This window comes from Furipterus horrens, unplaced genomic scaffold, assembly GCF_987537825.1.
Source record: "Furipterus horrens unplaced genomic scaffold, mFurHor1.1.pri manual_scaffold_5, whole genome shotgun sequence".
NCBI classification, from domain to species: Eukaryota; Metazoa; Chordata; class Mammalia; order Chiroptera; family Furipteridae; genus Furipterus; species Furipterus horrens.
This window is the reverse complement of record NW_028327175.1, coordinates 78,254,020-78,273,991: the sequence shown is the minus strand read 5'-3', so window position 1 is coordinate 78,273,991 and position 19,972 is coordinate 78,254,020. Positions and strand designations below refer to the sequence as shown.

At 39.9% G+C, this 19,972-nt stretch overlaps 2 protein-coding genes across 5 annotated transcripts in view; one reads left to right on the top strand and one right to left on the bottom strand.

The window, feature by feature from the left end:
- The window catches only part of MCC (MCC regulator of Wnt signaling pathway), a 393,601-nt gene extending 388,880 nt beyond the window's left edge, over positions 1-4,721 (top strand). For all 4 annotated transcript variants that reach the window (XM_090276589.1, XM_090276588.1, XM_090276590.1 and 1 more), the window contains 2 exons: positions 2,544-2,666; positions 3,923-4,721. In XM_090276589.1, the coding sequence (XP_090132715.1) occupies positions 2,544-2,666; positions 3,923-4,103 (304 nt within the window). In that variant the 3' untranslated portion in view covers positions 4,104-4,721. The remainder of the gene's footprint in view (positions 1-2,543; positions 2,667-3,922) is intronic.
- Positions 4,722-16,927: 12,206 nt separating this feature from the next.
- DCP2 (decapping mRNA 2) overlaps positions 16,928-19,972 on the bottom strand; it is a 41,340-nt gene continuing 38,295 nt past the window's right edge. The window contains exons 10-11 of the mRNA XM_090276587.1: positions 19,605-19,656; positions 16,928-18,122 (exon numbers count right to left, since the gene is read on the bottom strand). Coding sequence (XP_090132713.1) covers positions 17,959-18,122; positions 19,605-19,656 — 216 coding nt within the window. The 3' untranslated portion in view covers positions 16,928-17,958. The remainder of the gene's footprint in view (positions 18,123-19,604; positions 19,657-19,972) is intronic.

The following is a 19,972-nucleotide window of genomic DNA, read 5'->3' as shown; positions in this document are numbered from 1 at the left end:
ACCCTTCCCTGTTTTAACCAGAGGGAAGTAGAGGAATCTTTCCCATTCTTTAACCGGCCCTAGTGAACGGGGCTGCCTGCCTGGAGGGCTGAGGAGATGCTCAGGGAGGGCGGGCTCTGGCTCTCGCTTCTGGCCGAAAATGGGGCCACTCTGATTCCTGTAGGAAAAGCAACCACATTTTTGGTGGCTGCTAGGGCCCAGGAGAAAGCCTCCTCCACAGGTAGGGTGCACGCTGCTGGAGGGCTGCTGTGCTGGAGGATGGGAGGGAGGATTCCCCCAAGAATGAGGAGTCCTGGGACTTCCCGCTGGTTGTCAGGCTTCACGTGAAAAGACCTTTCCCCCTTCAATCTCACTCACAAAAGCAAGTCAGGATTTTGGTGTTGCAGTTCCTTTATTACTGTTTGGAAAGCTTTACTTGCACTTTCAGTAGCTGGAGGCGGAAACATGGAAGATTTAGATATTTGAAAAGTCAGGAAGGGAGAACCAGTCTCTGAACCTTGTCACCTGAGAGCTGTCCACCCCAGGTAACCCTCCCAGCCCCTCCTCTCACACACTTTACAAAAGCATACTAAGTTAAACCATTTCCAGCAATGCAAAAGCAAGCCAAGTATTGGGCTGGCCAAAAAGTCTGTTACGTTTTTTTCCATAAAGTAAAAAACATATTTTTCATTTTTACCAGTAACTTTATTGACTTGGATATTTTTAGTTATGTCAGCTCTCGCCACTGGCTTCTAGTGGGCAGAGGCCAGGGGTGCTGCTAAACATCTTCCAATGCACAAGACAGCCTCACAGCAAAGAATTATTTGGCCAGATGTCAATAGTACCAAGAAACTTTGCAAACCACGTTTGCCACATTCGACCAGTAACAGAACCTTCCCTGTACATGGCACAAATCCTTTTCTTGCATTTCAGTTGTTTTTACCATTCTTGAAATAATAAAGCACAATATGCTGAAAATGTTGCATATTTTCTTCTTTAATATTAAAGTGGCTGCACAAAAATTCACCAATTTTGATTTTATTTTTTCAATGCACACTGATGTGACTGCTGTCCCAGTACAATCTAACGAAATTGTTTTGAAGTTAAAGATAACTAAGCACTATTAGAGCCAAATGTATGGAAAAAGCTAAACGAACTTTTTGGCGAACCTAACAGAATCCCTTCTGTCAGTTAACCTTTGCTGATTGGTGTTTAGCCTTCTGGTCTGTTGTTAGTATACCAGATTTTTACTTGTTTTTGCAAAAATGGCATCCAATAGAACTCACCCTTCCCACTTCACAGTTTATCAGATACCATGCCAAGTGCATTTTGATCTGCATTTCATAAGTTGCAGAATGGTACAGATATACCTGGTTGTTTCCCAATGCTACAGTGAATGCAACTGTCATTTATCTTTCGGCACCTACACTATTTCTTAAGAAAAAATCCCTAGAAATCAAGTTGTGTCAAGGGATGTGTCACTTTACCAGATGCTGCCAAACTGCCTTCCAAAACAATCACGCTAATCTACATTCCTCGGGCGAGGAGTTTCTTCCATAAATTCTGGTTTCTTTGTATGCTCCAGGAACAAATATTTTCAGTGAGTTGTTCTGAAGCTGTTTTAACCAGCGTCACTGAGAAGCTCTCCCCCAGGCATGACCTCAGCACTGGGGATACATTGGGAGCCAAGCCAACAAAGAGCCTGTGACCCTAGAGCCTACATGCCAGTCAGGGAGCCTGCTGAGCTCAAATACAATACATAACCAGATCATGGCTGTGATACCTATGATACTTAGGATGCAGTGACACTATGTGTGATGAGGGGGGGGTGTCGTTAATGTTTCCCTGCCCGGCTCTTGTGTTCCCATGGGAATCAGAGGGAGGCAAGCAGCTGAATGGGCACTAGAAACCCCCCATAACTGAATCCTAAGTCAGGTAACTTGGGTTGCTACTCTAGCAGTAAAGAGGCCACGGAATGCTAAGCCATGGAGTGGGGGGAAGTCAATATAATTTCAGTACTTTAAAGGAAAGCAAGGATCTTTAAAATGAGAATACCATTCTACTTCCTCTGCCTTTTTTTGTTTTGCAAGGTAGGATCATGTTGATTTCAGTGCAGAGGGATTTGTCCAAGGTAGACTGCCCAGAGCACAGGCTTTGTCCTTGAACCTGAGGGGTTCAGGAGATGCTTGGAGAGGGTGTGGGACTGTGACAAGGCTCTGTGGTCAGCTGCATTCAGTGCTGAGCACCGGGCATGCCCACAGAGGGAACTTCCAGGTTAGCTCAGTTTCTCCACCTGTAAGACTTCCTGTCTTGTTCCTTTGTGACATGTACCTTAGACCTCTAAAGGCCCTGAATATTACAGGAAGGAGACTCAAGTCAGCCTTCAAGGATGCAGAGGTGAGGTGTCCTGGCTCCACAGAGAGACAAGAGAGCTCCTGTGCCCTCCAGGGTCTCCTTTTTGTAACCTGCCTTGTGACTTGGCAAGCTCAACACTCCCAGGGGAGTAGCCACTTCCAATGTCACCGTGAGTCACTCAGGCATGCTGCTGTCTCTCCCTGATACAGAGAAAAGAAGTTAAAGGCCAGAGTTCAAGAGCTGGTGAGTGCCTTGGAAAGACTCACCAAGAGCAGTGAAATCCGACACCAGCAATCAGCAGAGTTTGTTAATGACCTGAAGAGAGCCAACAGGTAAGACCCCTTGGTTTGTCTACTGCCAGTGGTACTTTTGGGGCTTGGAACCTCTTCATAGTCATAAAAAACTGAGGCCCTCAAAGAGCTTTGTTCTTATAATTATTACTGACACTTCTCATTTTAGAAACAAACAGATTTTTAAGTTTTTATTCATTTATTTAAAAAACAGTAACTTCTTTACATGCAATATAAATGGCCTTTTAAAAAAAAAATTACTTTACAGAGCAGTGGCACTGTGTTTACAATTTTGCAAATCTCTTAATGTCTGTTTAATAGAAGACAGCTAGATTCTCACAATTGCTTCCCAGGCTGTAGGCAGAAAATAGGACCTCAAGGCATCCCGAGGGGGTTTCAGAAACCTCATGAGTCCATCTTCAGGCCACACTTGAAGAACCTGAGTGCCCATGGAAGGTGTGTGGGGTGCTGTTTAAGACCACAGAGGGTGGGTGTCAGGACTTACCTTGCCCTGGGCTCTCATCCCAGGGGGGACAGTTCAGAGCCTAGATTCTGTGTTGTTAGCTTCTGGCCTGTGTGTTCGGAATCCCATTGGTCCAAAGACTGAAGGGAAGTGGCTGGGGCCTCTCTGCCCTCCTCCTAGGCGAGGTCACTCAGGCTAAGATGCGTGAAGAACTCCTTCCTGTGTCTTACACTTAGCCATCTGTTGCAGGCAGCCATGGAAAACAGAGACAGTATTTGTATTTATATAACCTTTTAAGACTTTATTTATTTTTAGAGAGAGGGGAAGGGAAGGAGAAAGAGAGGGAGAGAAACATCAGTGTGTGGTTGCTTCTCGCACGCCCTCAACCGGGGGACCCGGCCTGCAACCCAGGCATGTGCCCTGACCGGGAATCAAAGCGGTGACCTTTTGGTTCACAGGCTGGTGCTCAGTCCACTGAGCCACACCAGCCAGTGGGTACAGTATCTGTATTTAAATGACAGATTTCTGGAATTCAGCTGCATTTTTGCTTGTTTTGGATGTGGCTAGTTTGGGAGGATTGGTTTAAACCCTCCTAATGTGTCAGTGACAAGCTTCCAGCAGTCAGGCTGCATTAATCATGGTTACGCCAAGAGATGAATGGCTGTGGGAGCGGAAATACTAACCACTTGACTTCAGATTCTTACTGAAGAGGCTGAGTGGCCTGTTTCTTCAGAGTGGTGCTGACTGGAACTGGCTGCCCAGTGGACAGGACACTGTGTGACTCAGTGCTCCCTCAGGGGAACCTCAGATCTCATTTCTTTCTGTTCCCCCATAGCAACCTCGTGGCTGCCTATGAGAAAGCAAAGAAGAAGCATCAAAACAAACTGAAGAAGCTGGAGTCTCAGATGATGGCCATGGTGGAGAGACATGAGACCCAAGTAAGGATGCTGAAGCAAAGAATAGCTCTGCTGGAGGAGGAAAACTCAAGGCCACACACCAATGAAACTTCACTTTAATCAGCACTCGGGCACCCAAGTTCTGCCCGGGGAAGCTAGACAGTAGCAGGTCGTCGGAGAGAGAAGGGCCCTGGGGTACAGAGTTCCTGTTGGGAGAATTAAGGAGAGTTGGCAGGTAGGTCAGCACCTGGACAACGGAGCACCATGGCTCAGCCCTGGGGGAGTGTCCCTGGTGCCGCTGTACAACTGTACCCCGAGGACCTGTGGACAGACTGTACAGACCTGCTGTGGGCCACACTCAGCAGGCCCTGCTTCTGCTTCCAGCTGGCCTCGTCGCGCTCCCGCCTTTTCTGTTCTGGAGGTTGTGCATCAGCGGCGTCCCAGGCATCTGACAGGATTTTCCCCCTTTTTCTTCTGTTTGGTAGACAGTGACCTTATCTCTGGCATCCCCGATTCCCCCCCCTTTCCTTCTCCTTCAGGGGAAACTGACACACGGGTGCGTGTATGTCTTCGTAGCTAGATCTCCTTACTGCAAGGCGGCTTTGGTTTTCAGGTCCCACCTACATAGGGGTTCCAGTCCTAGATATGAAGTTACAGGGAGTGACCCCAGGGCTGTGCCTGAACAGCTCTGTATGGGAGAATGAAATTGCCATCAGCTCCCACTGGGGAGGCAGGGCCGGGAAGGGAGCTCTCTTCTGACTTGGGGTTTGCCCCGCCCGGTGGAGCCTTATCAATAGTCAAGGCTAGGGGCTGGGCTGATAAGTATATTAGAACTAAAATTTTATCTGGAATTTTTTCAAGGACAGAGGAGCAATTTTAGTACTTTCCCCCCACCCCAGGGTGCTATATAATTGCTGTTCCCATGAATCAAAAGTTCACCCACAGGAGCATAGTTGTAGCTCTGGACATGTCTCTGTCTCTTTAAGGGCAAGAGGCAGGGCACAGAGCAGTTAATATTTTGCAGGCTGATCCGATCTATTTAAGAGATTGCTACTGAACCACCAGTTCCAGACTTCACTCCTGCTGTGATGAAGGGCTGGGGTGAGGAAATGGTCCTCGAGGCCTCCTTTTTCCCCCCCAGACTTGGTGATGGTTAGCATATGGCGCTTTGACAGCCTCACTTTCAAGCAAAATGCTGGCAGGGCTGGGCAGGACCAAAGTACCTGAATTCTTTCAGGAAGGGCTTCCATCTCAAATTTATTATTCCTTTCCTACTGTCACTGTTTTACCCTTTTCTTCTGTAGTTGCCCTGCACTGAGACATTTTAAAGGACCACTTGCCGTTGACGCTGTAGCAGCTGAAGCTCCACCCAAGTGCCCTGTGAGATATGCATCTCAATGCCACAGTTGCCCAAGCTTTGCTTATGCCCAGGTCACTGCGTTAGCATCCCATGTCCACAAGCTAAACGTCTGTGTTCAGAGCGCAGGAATCTGGTTCCTCAGCCTCCTGCACTGTGGGGAAGAACACTCTAGGCACCGCGCTGGAGGGCAGTTTTATCCCCAAAGCAACCAACTTCCTCAGGTAAGCAGTGAGGCTGTCAGATCGTTAAAGCTGTCAACCAGTATCAGTCTGGTGAACCGGCTTTTGGACGTTCTGATCACTGCAAAAGCGCCCACTGTTTCTGTTATGAATCTATCACCTAGTCAGTTGGTTCTTGTCCATGATTTCCTAAAATCAATTTTTACTCTTTGGGTAAAATTTCATTTTGTCACAAGGAAAATGTTTTGGCTGGAAAGTATGTCCAAAAATGGTTTAACAGACAAAAATCACGGTTTCCCCAGCTTGCCTAGGGAACTGTCCTTCTCTACGCAACTGGGACGTGAGTACAAGGAGGGAAAGCAGCCATGGCTTTCTCTTCTGTGACTGAGGAGTGCAGCTGACACAGGAATAAAATCCTGGCTGCTGGCCCGTCTACCATTCTTGCTCAGTTAAAACAGAAAGCCCACCCTTGTAGGGTCACCTAACCCCTCCAGTCTGAAGGTCTCAGCTCTTTAACCATTAAGAGCCCCTGTATGACTGAAACTACCTGGCCTCATTTTGAGTTTATACTTCAACATTCAACATAATACTTTTTAAATATGTCGTGATTGAGTGGAAACTATTTCCCCAGTAAAACTGTAACTTTTATAAATGTGTAGAATAAAACTATTATTACTTCATTTCCTTTCCTTGTATTTTTCAAAGACTCCCTAAGACACAATCTTTGCTGAAGGGACTTGGTTATGCTATTGTGGAGCCTACTAAAACTTCATTATTAAATGATTGCAGGTGCCTGGATAACTTTCCTCTTTTATAACCTGAATTATTATCTTTCTAAATAGAAGATGGTTTATATTAACATTTCCATCGGGCTAAAACAATGTTCCTAATTCTTACTTGTATGAGGTTTAAAAAGATCTTTAGACCTTCATATTTTTGTTTTCTTACAGTGTCCTCAGTGGTTTCTTACCCCTTAAAAGGCACTTACCTTCCCTATTCAGAGTTCAGTCTTTCTTTGGCCCTTACAGCAATGGGCATGGGAAGAAAGGACCCATTTCACAGTTCTCTTGGAGTGTATGTCCCAACACTGAATTGAGGCAAAAGTCACAAGAGGGACTTCTGTCTGGAGCTGGCATGCCATCACTGTGTGGGCCTTCCCACTGCATCTGATGCTTTGCCAGCCCCAAGTGCTCCAGCTTCCAAAACTGGCCCAGACTTGTGGGTGGGAAGTTCTTTGAGACTTTCACCAAAACCTATTTATGATAATAAATATCTGTGTCATCACACTCAACACTAATCGTGCTCTGGCCCCAGAGGTATACTAGATGTCTCATCATTGCCACCTGCTGGCATGTCAGCTTTCTGAAATTAATATCCATGCTGCCTGAAACTGGGAATGTTAGGTCAATAAAAAATTAAGTGCCAGTTAAACATAATTGCTTAATTCTCCTTTGAGATGCATGCACTTCTTACTAAGTTTTCCTCTGAGCCTGCAGCCATACTTTACAAGAAGCTCAGAGGACTCTGAATTAGAGTTTTGTCATTCTACTTCTCCAGAAAGACATCCAAATTAGAGCCTATAAGCCTTTTTCTTAAAAACCATTGGGATATGGCCAGTAAGGATTTTACTAAGAAAAACTTAAAAGTATCTGACAATCTCCTCAAGTACCTGACAGTCTCCTAGTTCCTAACTCCATATAGATCAGCTGTCCCCAACCTTTTTGGCACCAGGATCAGTTTCATGGAAGATAATTTTTCCATGGATGGGGGCAGGGGCGGGGAGCTAGGGCGGTAATGCCAGTGAAGCTTCCCTGGCCGCTCACCTCCTGCTGTGCAGCCTGGTTTCTAACAAGCCACAGGCTGGACCAGTGCCAGTCCAGGCCCAGGTGGGGCGGGGACCCTTGATATAGATTACATTTCAGATGAAAAAATGCCCCGTGGTTACCTGATCTGAGCTGGATGGCCTACGTCAGTGGCGTAAATTAAGAACCTCCATAGTTGTCTGTTCCCTTCTAAAGTTTGCCCATGGCCCATAAAATTTATCCTGCTGTTAATCTATCATTAATTACCTTAAACCTCTCAAGAGTTTAGGGTACTGTGTTTTAAGTGAAGTGATGAGAAAGACATCAAGACTACAAAAAAACTTTTACCAATAACTTCTGAAAGTCATAGGTTCCAAAAAAGTTTTAAGTCATTTGCAAATACATTTGCAAATACGTAACTGGGAGTATGTCTCATCCATGAAACTAAAGTGAAAAATTTCATCATGTTCACTGTTTGCACCTATTTCTAGATGCAGCAAACAGAGCTACAGTTAGTTTCTGGAGGCCAAAAGGGGAATGAGTTACCTGATTAAAATTTTTACACTGAGTTTAATTAAGGTATAGTGATAGTATTGCCAAGGGTGTTTTGGGGGTGGGGGAGACATATAGATAAATTTTTATTTTCTATAGTAGGTGATAATAAAAATCATAGCAATTATTTTCTACTTATCCAAAAGAATGTCCTATTTGACAAATAATATAATCACCACTCTTCACTGAGGTCTCCAAACTCCCTAGTGCTCAGAGACTGGGCTCAACTTTATGAAAAACACAAAACTTGTTACAAAACAAAAATTATGCCTTCGCTGCATACACAGCTCTCCCTGAAGTTTATCCAAATCCTGTTCCAGTTCATTGAAACCTAGTATGTATACAGGCCAGGTTGAAGTTAGCCCTGAACCTGTGGCCTTCCGTTTCACACACTTAAGTTACTTTCTGACTGACTGCATTTGTATTCACTAATAGATATATGCTTTAGGCTGTCAGGCACTAACTTTTCAGAACTGGAATCCAAGTTAACAATTAATGTGATGCTGGCTGCTGCTACCAGAATCACTGAGCACTAAGTGGCTGTTACACAAGTGGAAAAGGATGCAAGTTGGAATAGCAGCAGTTCTTAAATTCCTGTTTTGCTAATTCCTGTGTAAAGGAAGCTAGTTTCATATACAGACTATTTACATTTTTGGTGAAGAGTTATACTGGACACAGTCTGTAATTCACATCTGAGTGAGATTTTGAATGTGACCGTGACAAGAAATCATTCTGTCCCAGTAACAGCAGATACTATTGGATAATCATATCCTGACCAGTGGTACCTGACTTTTCCAGAATCAAGATAGATACAAATCACTCATCCACTAATCATCTAAAATATTAGCTCAGCAGAGCAGAGCAAGCTATATACAAAGCTCTCCATTCACACTGATGACCAGCTTACTTGTTCCTGCTCTACATTCATTTTTGCACTTTTCACAAATCAAATCTGTGTGGAAAGCATTCTGTTTGTAGAACTTCTAGTATTCACTTATAGTGCTCATGGCAGGACTGCCAAGTGAATGAAAGCCCTAATAATCTGCTTCTGTTTGAACCTAGTGCAAAGATAATGAAACATGTTCCCTTCCTTTCTATTTCTGATGTTTTTAGACATTGTCAAAACTTATCTACCTTGCATGAAATTTAAGTTTCCTATTATTTGAAAATGTGCTACTTTTACACCACTTGAATTATTAGCAAAAAATGCTTGAATGTACTCAGTTATTAAAGCACATGTAACTAAGTTTCCATTTGTCAGTAATTGTTCTACTGTTTGTATTGAAGGTCTTTTAAAGTTGCCATTTAGCACTGTACTATACCTTGTAATTTTTTAATTCTTCATTTGTATGCTTTAAATATTTCCAGATGCCTTTAGTTTTAGCTGCTGTAAAATAGCTACTTTGTGTTATTTGATATAGAATTGTTTTTAAAAATCTCCATTTATTTATACAAAGACATTTATAATATTTTACAAACATTCTTATATTCTGAATAAATATTTCTAATTCCATGATGTACTTTAACTGTGTTCACTAAAGGGTAAAGCTGTCTCTTCTATAATACTATTGTCTAACATAAATATCAAATCCATGATGTTTCACATTAAATCACAAGCCCTAGGCAAAGCAGAGGCTAGAAGACAGACTATATGAGGTCAAAATAGTCAAAGAAACCTCATTTATCACCAATTCCTATTTGGCTGCCTTTTCAAGTTTGGTATGAATGGCAAGTTATTAAAGAATTTTTTCCTTTTTAAAAATCATGGAAATGGAATATAATCAAGAACTGAAACTACAAGGAAGTCATACATGACTACAAGAAAGGACGGTAAGCAGCTTTGCAACATGTCATTCTCACTGTCAAAGCAAAGTACCTTTGACAGTAAGAGTATCCTATCTTGGTCACTCCCTTATTATTTTAAATTTAAAATACTATCACATGATTGAGGTCTCTAATAGAGAATGAATTTCTTTCTCCCTGAGATCCAAGAACAGTAAAGCATTAAACACCTGATTTTAGTAAAAATTCAAGAATTGCTGGAACTTACTTATCTCGCACTAAAATCTCCCTTTAAAGAAACAAACTGTAATTGAGATGGAAAATACATACCAGTTCTTTCACTTTTGCAGGCACTCTATATTTTACCCATTTCTTCCTATCATATAAACATACCTTTATCCCATACTTACCATTTTTTATTGGTCCAAAGAGATGCAACTATAATATGAGCAACTTGGAACGTATAATAACAAGTAACAGCAGAAAACAAGTTAAGGTAGTAAGTAAAACTGCCCACGCAGCAAAATTTATTGATATTGCACTACAGTCTAAATTTAACATAATGTTTTTACAGAAAGCCAGTATTTGATCAACTGAAAATAAAATGTTTTAAAATACAAAGTAAACTTTCCATCAAATTGTATTTTGAAATTTCTAAATTGGTGTTACTTACATCAAAAAGTTTTCAAAAAGAACATCATAACTGTTAAGACAAAGGAATTTGTTCATTTTCTCAGCTTGCATTACTGGAAAACTTTGGAAGTTCAGTAATCCTGCCAACATTTAAACCCCCAATTCTTAAACACAAGTCACTCCTTTTCTTATGATAGTCACACCCAATATAAATGAATATCAGTCATTAACACTGAGGAAAAGAGACAAAGCTACTATAAACCCAGAAATACAATAAATCTGCTATAAAGGTATTAACTGTTGTAACTACAGGGTGAAGCCTACAGGTATTTTGGGGTTCCTTTTCTGCTCTCCATAAATGTTTGGCAATTAACCAAAACAAGCACCAAGAATTTCATTACTACCCATAGACAGAATCACTCCAATGTAAAGTTTACTTACACAGCCTTTCTCCAAATATTGAGTAATAAAATGTTGCTATAATTTAAGGCAAAAATTAAATGTTAATATAATTTCACATAAGACAAAAATGACAGTAATCACATTTATTCTGAAGTCCAGTTTTCTCAATTGAATATCATATACTTAGTGAAACCATTTCCATTTTTTTCTATGAGCTTTTTAAGTCCCAAATAATTTGTTTACATAACTCAGCATAAATATCTTCACCCTTTTCAGACTAACACTATTCCAAGAGAACTTTTAAAGATTTTATTTATTTATTTTTAGAGAGAGGGGACGGGAGGTAGAAAGAGAGGGAGGGAAAAACATCAATGTGAGAGAAACATCTATAGGTTGCCTCTTGCACGCCCCCAAATGGGGACCTGGCCTACAACCCAGGCATGTGCCCTGACTGGTAATCAAACCAGTGACCCACTAGTTCTCAGGCCAGCACTCAATCCACTGAGCCACACCAGTCAGGGCCCAAGAAAACTGTTTTAAAACTACATATCTTCCATGAATATTGTCTAGTTCTCACAGCATAAAAGACATTTGTTTATATCTTGTTTTGGAACTAAAAGCAGGGTACAAAAGGAAATCAATTCTTAAACCCTTTCCTATTCAAACTAGTTTGCCTTTATTTTGCTTAGAAGAGATACAATAACATTTCACTTACGTTAGCTAATACATGAATTATATAATTCCATTTGATTAATCATATTATTCTGAAATAAGATTATTTGAAAATTTCATTAAAGGCAACAAATTAAAAATCTGAATTGCATGAGTCAGTACCTACCAAAGACAATTCTATAAGGTATTAAGCCAATAAGCAAACTTCAAAAACAATTATTTTTTTTAATGTGTGTATATATACACAAATATATGTAAAATAGTTCATGATTGTATTTTCCTTCCCTATCTGTTACTGAAAAAAAGATTTGCAATATTTATCAAAAGTCAGGGTAGCTGTCTCCTGTCCTAACTCTGAAATGAAATATAAACAAAAAGCAAAATTAAATACAATTCTTTGGACACTTGCATTTGAAACTAAAAGATACTTGTGCTTGATCCAAACATGAACCTGAAATGGACAGTAAAGACAGCAGTGCCCTGGGACAGTACAGAGATGCACAAAGCAACTCTCGCAGATGTCTTCTGTCAGTGCATAGCCTATGGAAAGTACATGAAGAGTGCAAGTTCACTGCTACTCTTTTGTTCCAAAAGTATTAGCACATCCAACCAACAAAACTGCTGAGGAACAGTTTTATAGTTTTTGCCTTTCTCAATTTCATTCACCATTGAAAACCTTCCCTTTGCTTTCATTTGCTGCCATCCAGAGTCTATTCCTAAATATCACAAAAGCATAAGCCAAGATACCACTTTACAAAGAACTAGCTAACTAAAAGCGTGAGAAATGACTAACAATGTAGACGTGTGCCCCAAATGTTTCACACCATAGTTTGTAGTTATGGATTGCTTTAGATAGCTCAGATTCAATGAATTGAAGAAACTAATTGCTACATTCTAACTTAAAAAGACCACAGCCTAAGAATATTAACAAAGACCTCTCAAAGACTCAGGACCACAAGAACACTGCCCATTTCACCCTAGAAATGCACAGGAGTTTTCTTTGTTCCCTACACGTTGAGAAGCTCAAAATGGCACAGGTGCCTACAGTCCTCCCATGTGCTTACGGCCCAAGGGTCAGTGAGACCAACTCTGGAAGGCAAGATATGATCGCTGCTCTAAGAGTCCCAAAGAGGCAGTCACCGTAGGTACACAGCACAAATGAAAAGGAAAAAAAGCTTCTACAAAAAGGACAATACAGGGAGGGCGGAGAGAGCAGGGAGAGGGACTCGACGGCCTGCCCCTGGCCAGTCACACCAAGAAAAAAGATTAAGGACCAGGCCTTCCAGTGGTACAACAGAGAGAAGCCGAGAAGCACACCACCACCCAAACAGCTGCAAGAATCCCCCCACCAAAAAAGCAGCAAATATATGTTCAGGGCCTTATTCTTTACCACTAGACTAAAAGACTAACGTCCACTAAGAGAAGGGTCTGTGTGGAACCAAGTTACAAACAAAGGCAACTCATTTCTGTATTGAATCCCTTTCCCCAGTGCACCCTTGACCAACACTAGTTAATGCAAGCACCTTGTCAAGGACAGTTCCTTTCAGATTTTGCTTTTCAAGCTGCTCCCATAGCTAGACCATCTCCTCCGCTAACCACAGCAGACCCAAGACAAATGGAATCTCTTTAATTTCATTAATCTGGGGACCCAGATTCAAGATTCAATTATGAAGGTTTCTCAAGATACAAGACTTCCACATACTTTATAAGCTTTTTAAATTTATATGTCTTTGTACAAAACTTTATGTTAAACTGAGCAACTAAGCTCATAGAAGGCCCTTCAAGTCCACTCCCATGCATGAGAGGTAGCTTTACTGTTTCCCTAGCTACATATAGACTACTTCATATTTCAATAGTAAGTGCTGCTGTTTGTCACAGGTAAGTAGATGGAAAGGAACGGATCTCCATTCAGGACAAGTGTACAGCTACCACGTGAAGTGACTATGGCTGTGTGTGCTCTGGGTTGTTCGTTAAGAAAGCAGTGCACTCCAGTGTGGCTGGAGTTGCCAAGTGTCAGCACAGGAAAGGCCAGGCTCTCCAACACTGAACTTTCAAGTGAGAAAATTTTCTTAAGATTTACTGGATCGCCTGGCAACCATGCTTGGGAAAAATAGCTTTATCCAGAGCTAGAAAACGCTTGGCAACGGCCGCTCTGCTTGGACGAGGCAATGCTCACATTTCTAGCCTGGTGCACCACAGAGCACTCATGTATCTTCTACAATTTCTTCCTCATGCTCTCTCTGCCCAGCAACTCTACCTATCTTCTCCCTTCAGGGCACTTTTGTTTTAAAATAATAACCTCTCATGTTTTTTGAAACTGCAATCCAGATCTCTGCTTTGACAGAAAGCATGGACAGAGCCTTTCTCAGCATTTGTAATCCGCCATCTTTATGACACAGGAGTAACAAACTTCAAGAGTAACTGAATTCTCAGGAAAAAGGATGCTGAAAAAGCCTATCATAATCTCACTTTTAGAATTTTTGGCAACTATACAAATGCACTTTGAAGTCTCAGGACAGAATACAAAATGAGGAACTCTGGCTAGGCTTTACCAAGCTATCAGGAATAAGGTTTAACAAAACTTGTTTTACTAACACCTGTTTACCTAGAAACAGGCACTTAAAGGTAAAGGATATTGATACCTTAGACAGAGCAAGAGTTTGTCTTGTTTATCTTTAGATTTAATCTAAAGTTAAAGCAATACATGAGCCCCTTGTCCAGGCTAGAAAATCATCCAGTCAAAATTACTAGGTAACAATTATTTTTCTTCAATTAGAAAAATGTTAAATGAACCTGACCTTATAACTATGATTAATGTGCAAAGAAAATACTGCCTCAGGGAATAGACAGCAATCAAAACAAAATTTCTGGAGCCGGCAGAGGAAAGTCCAATGGTACAAAAATATAGAAAGCCAAGAGATGTCATCAATAGTAAGAAAAATAACTTGGCAGACTTTTATAACTGACTTTGCTCCTTCCTGTTCAAGTTATCTAACTATTGGAGAACCCCCTCCCCCCAAAAAAAAGAAGTTAAATGAGAGAACAGGTAATGAAATGTTTTGAATACATACATGCACTCAGACCTGAACATTTCTAAAGACCACCACAATATGTTAAGTTTTATAGAAGAATTTAATCCCTATGGAAGGATGCTACTCACTTAGATCTGAGTTCTTTTTATTTGATATTACAGTAGTCCACCTATCCGCAGAGATGCATTCCAAGATCCCCAGTGGATGCCTGAAACCACGGGTAGTACCAAACCCTAGATCACTTTTTTCCTGTATCTTTTCACTTAAAGGAAGCACACCCAAGTTGCCAGCATCACTACTCTTGTGCTTCGGGGCCTCATTAAGTGAAATAAGGGTTGCTAGAACACAAGCACTTGTGAGACCATGACAGTCAATCTGATAACCCAGATTAACGGGCAGGGAGGTTTGCAGCATGAGTCTGCTGCAGCAAGGGATGATGCAAGGCCCTGACAGCATGAGATGTCATAACACGACTCAGAACAATGCACAACTTAAATCTTATAAACTATTTCTGGAAATTCTCATTTATTATTTTCAGACCGCAGTTGCTTGTGGGTAACTAAAACCACAGAAAGCAAAGCTGCGGATAAGTGAGGACTACTGAACAAATTACTAAAAGACCAAGTACCAACCCAATTTTATAACAAAGTTAATTTTGCTAAATTTTGCTACATAGCATTATTTGTACTGATATTTAATAGAAAAATAAGGATATCCAAAGCTCAAAGCAGCAAGCAGTGTCCACCACTCCTTTGACAGCACAGACTTGCCTTTATGTATTAACATGAAAATCTGACTTAATTTTCAAACATCTTCAATCAAATTTCATCCTTGCTCGTAAGAGTTCTATTAGATTCTCAGACATTTTCAAATGCTAACGTCTCAGAAGAGCATCACCATTTGAAATCCTTAAACCATTCAACCACTTGTTATTTCTTAATGAAAACTTGTGAAAGCATGTAAACCATACCCCTATCTTTTGGATTACTATGAATAAGTACAAAAACAATTCATTTAACACCTTACGAAACATTACAGTTATATATAAAAGCACCTACAAAATTTTAAAAAATAAAAGATTCACAGTGCACTGAACCTTGAAATATATAAGGTTGGAACATAAGAACATTTAAAAAGTGGATTCCAAGACCTAGTTCTCGCTCAAAGACATAAACATAATGAAGCCAAAACAACTACTCATCTAGCTTAAAATGCAGCACACAGAAGTACATTATTGCATATTCAGCACACTTCTTCATCACTTGGTTTCTTCAAACCATGCTAAATTTTCTCAAAGGAGAAATCCAGTTCTGTGCTAAGCATGGTCTTTCTCGAGGAAACCCTGAACAATGAGAAACTAATACACAGGTTCGAGGGAGTAAGTATAACAGATGTACATAAAGCAGATACATCCAACTTACACATTTTCTGCATAGTTTAGTCACATCACACACATAAACTTTACTCACATCTTTTAACATATTTTTAAATCTCAAACTGTCAAGATAATAAAAAGCCTCAAGTTATCAAAATCCCATCCCAACAATACCCTTATTTTGTTCCACAGTGCATTATTAGTGAGGCAGCCCAACAGCAACAATGTTGAACTATGGCTAAACGACAGTAAATGAAGAGAGATAATTTGTCGGTTCTTGAAAAGGCTCAACACTACTAGAAGACATACTTCCGATAACTAACTCTAATCTCTTTTGCTTTAATATTGAGAGCTGAAAAATCCAACTCTAGGCACCAGAAAAACTGACCATAGTATAGTACTCACTTAAAAAATATAAAATTACTAAAAATTAAATGGTTTCCAGATGACAGTAAACGAGTGAAAATGATTTACCTGCCAGGCAAATGAAGTTTTCACTCCCTTAACAAGTTAACAGATATCTGGAATGCTGGGACCAACTATAAATATGGCTCAAGGAGACCCAAGCAAAGCAGCTGTATTTCTGGAAAGAAGAGTAAGAACTTCCAAACACAATCATAGAATGTATTTTTTAAAAAGTCACAAAAGGATTCACAAATTTGTCACATTAAAAGATGCAGGATTGTAAATAACCTAATTCTAAACACAACGCTGCAATTGTGAATTCTCCTGCTTAGCACCAAAAGGGTGACACTTTCATTAATAAATAGAATTTCTCCTTTAAAAGCAAGCCATTTAAAAGCTAAAGCAAAATAATAGCAAGTGAATTCCTTACAATAGTATTTCTTTTGAAAGTCCCATGGGTTACATGGAACCCCTATTAAATAGGCTATTTATACAGAATAAAGATTTCTACAATACAATTTACAAGCAGAGATATATTTTGTGGATACCACATGTAAAAAATGATTTTTAAAACCCACATGACAGAAGCACACGTACGCATATGCTCACACCAACCCCTCACCCCCACCAAGAAACCGAGGTCAGAAGCAGCCCAAATACTAAAGCCTTGGTGATTGTCCTCAATTATAGCTGAAATCTTTCTTAAAAAGGGCACTGCCAGCTTTATTTGGACTTAAATCTGAAAAAGAGCAAAATACATTCCTAGGAGTGAGTTATGCATGTTACCTCCACGTTCTGACCCTCTTAAAGAGATGCTTGATTTGTACTTGAGTGAACTGCACACCCCCTTCCATTCCTGCTCCATCATCAGGGGCTTCAGCATGCGAAAAAAAGCACGTCAGTCTCTGCTACTACCGCAAACTGGAACCGGATCAGTTTCCACAGATCAACACTGAGATGCAACATAAAACCTAATAATGTCAGCATTCCATACGCAGTTACAGAACCGTACTACAAGAACAAAGTCATCAACAAAGTCATCGTATGATACTAAGGGGCCGGCAGCAGGACGGCGAGGGCGTGGCCGAGGCAGCGGCTCCCCCGCAGTCCCACAGGGTTACTGACCGCGCGCAGCACGACACAATTGGAGCAGCAACTCCCCATCCAACCAACTCACCCCTCTCCAGGCTGAGGACTTTGTCCTTTAATGAAAGTGCTAAGAGTTCACTTTGAACATGAACATTATATAGCAGATGCTGGCTCTAAATAAAACCTTTCAACAAAACGTCAAGCAGAGGCAGATTAGAGAACCTAAGTGGTTAGAAGCAAAGAAATATGCAAAATGCTGCCAGAGGAGATGATCTGCAATCTTCACTTCTCTGACATTTCAGCTATTATGTTCATGTGTAAATTATGTATTTTGTTTTTTAAAATTGCAAAATAAAAAAGCTATTATTGCAATCACTAAAATGGGTAGCTGGAGCATTTCCATTAACTTGATAATTCAAACACTATTTTCTTGATCAGAATATAAAATAAAACCACAATCACAGGGGGAAAAAAATGCCCTCATGAAAAGCAACTTAAATTCATTAGCCAAACACTGAAAAGGTACATCTGTATAAAAAGATTATAAAACTGCATTTACAGTCCAAATTCATGTTTCTTTCTACTCTCTCTTCTGCACAGAGAACAGAAACATCATTGCCTCCTTGCATTTCTTTAAAACACCTGAGAAAGGTAAGGCTCAGAGAGAGACACCCACAATGCATCTGCCGCTTTCAAAGGTCCAAGATTTTCATTATAGCATTATGGTCAAACTTGAAACTTAAAAAGGCTCTGGATGAAAAGGGGAACTTGCAATGTCCATTACATGCCACAGTCTGACCCTCAGCATGTTCTAACAACTGGTCTTCACCAGAGCAATGTAAGTCATATGCAGCATCTGTGTAAAGAACAAAAGAAATAAGCTCAGTAACTGAATAATAAATAAAATATAGCCCTTCACTTTTTGTTAATAAAGGAATTCATCATGTATAGTATATTTTTATCTCCCACCCTCTAAATCTAAACTAAGCTGAACCACCAAGATATTTCCCTTTCCCTAAATGCAATTGAATTTCTAATCTGTTATTGCTGATTCCCAAACATTCGAAATCTTATTTTAAGACCCTTTTATAGTCACTTGTTTTCAAAAATGAGTATACCTTTGTTTACCTCCAATATATATTCTGTGCCAAAATAATGGTAGCTTCTTGACAAGAAACCACAATTTAAGTATTGTAGGATTAAAATTACAATGTAAGATTTGTAAAAATTCCAATTCTAAAAATAAAGCTGAAGCTTTATTTGGAGCTCACCAATCTTCAGGGAATATATCAACCTAAAGAAAATCCAACTTTTCAAAACCATAGTACAACAAAGCACTAACTTATCAGGTTTCTTGTTTTTGTTTTTTGTATTTTTCTTTTATAAGTAGAGCAGATATCTGACCAGGAAAGTTATGTTTGGGATGGACACCAAGAGGCTAAGGCAAAAAGTCTGAAATGAGGTTTCCCAGGACAAGATTCCTTTTATACTTCCATCTTAAGACAACTCAAAATTTGTATATCCATATCATGCCCAACTAAGATGGGTATACGAAGTTATAGTGTGCCTTCTTTAATGTTCCTGAACATAGACATTTTAGAGATTTTGTATATTAACTTATTTCTGAACTTAACATTAAACCATCATGTTAATTAAACTTATTATGTCCCTATCTGCCAAAGTACCCAGAAAAATCATTAATAGGATATCTACCCCCATAACTTATCTCTACTGAACTACTGATAATTTCTGCTTCTACATAGTTAACCATAATTTTCCAAAGTATGATTAAAGCATCTCTTTTAAAATAGCTTCCATTGCCCTAGCTGGTGTAGCTCAGTGAACTGAGTGCCAACCTATGAACCAAAGAGTCACCAGTTCAATTCCCAGTCAGGGCACATGCCTGCGTTGGGGGCCAGGTCCCTAGTTGAGGTGTGTGCGAGCGGCAACCACACATCAATGTTTCTCTCCCTCTCCTCCCTCTCTTCCCCTCTCTCTAAAAAACAAAATAAAATCTTTAAAATAACTTTTATCTTGTTTAAATCAGGCAGTACTCCAAAAAAATTTGATTATGTTTTTCATTTCTTAGATTTTTTCACATGAAATCCTTAAATTAGATGGTGAATAAATGCATATCTACTGCACAGGGAATTTCATAAAATTCAAAATAGCACGTAAGAAAAAAGTCTACTTCCAACTTAACCACAAATATGCACTCTTTACAAACATGCACAACTCTGCTTATCTATTACATTTTATCACATACTCCAGAGTAAAATCAAGGTTAGGCCAAAACCAAATCCCATCAGGCAGATATTTTCAAAAGAAAATGACTTGCCTGTTTCAAAATTATCCTGAAGTTTTCGTGGATGAAGTTTCTTTTCACATTTCTATTAAAAAACAAACATATATAATATACCATTTCCAGTTATTTCAATTATAAATGAGATACCTACTTTTAAAATTAATGCATTGTGAACATATTTCTTTTACAATAAATACAAATCTATACCATTATTATAATGACAGCACAGTAGTCTATTACACAGATACACAATACTGCATTTACTATTATCTTCTTGGATATTTACATAGTTTCCAGGTTTTCATTATTAAAGAGTAACAGGGTGAATATTCTTTTAAGTGTTGTCAATACACTCAACCATACACAACTGGATGTTGCCTCATCTTTGCCAATCTGACAGG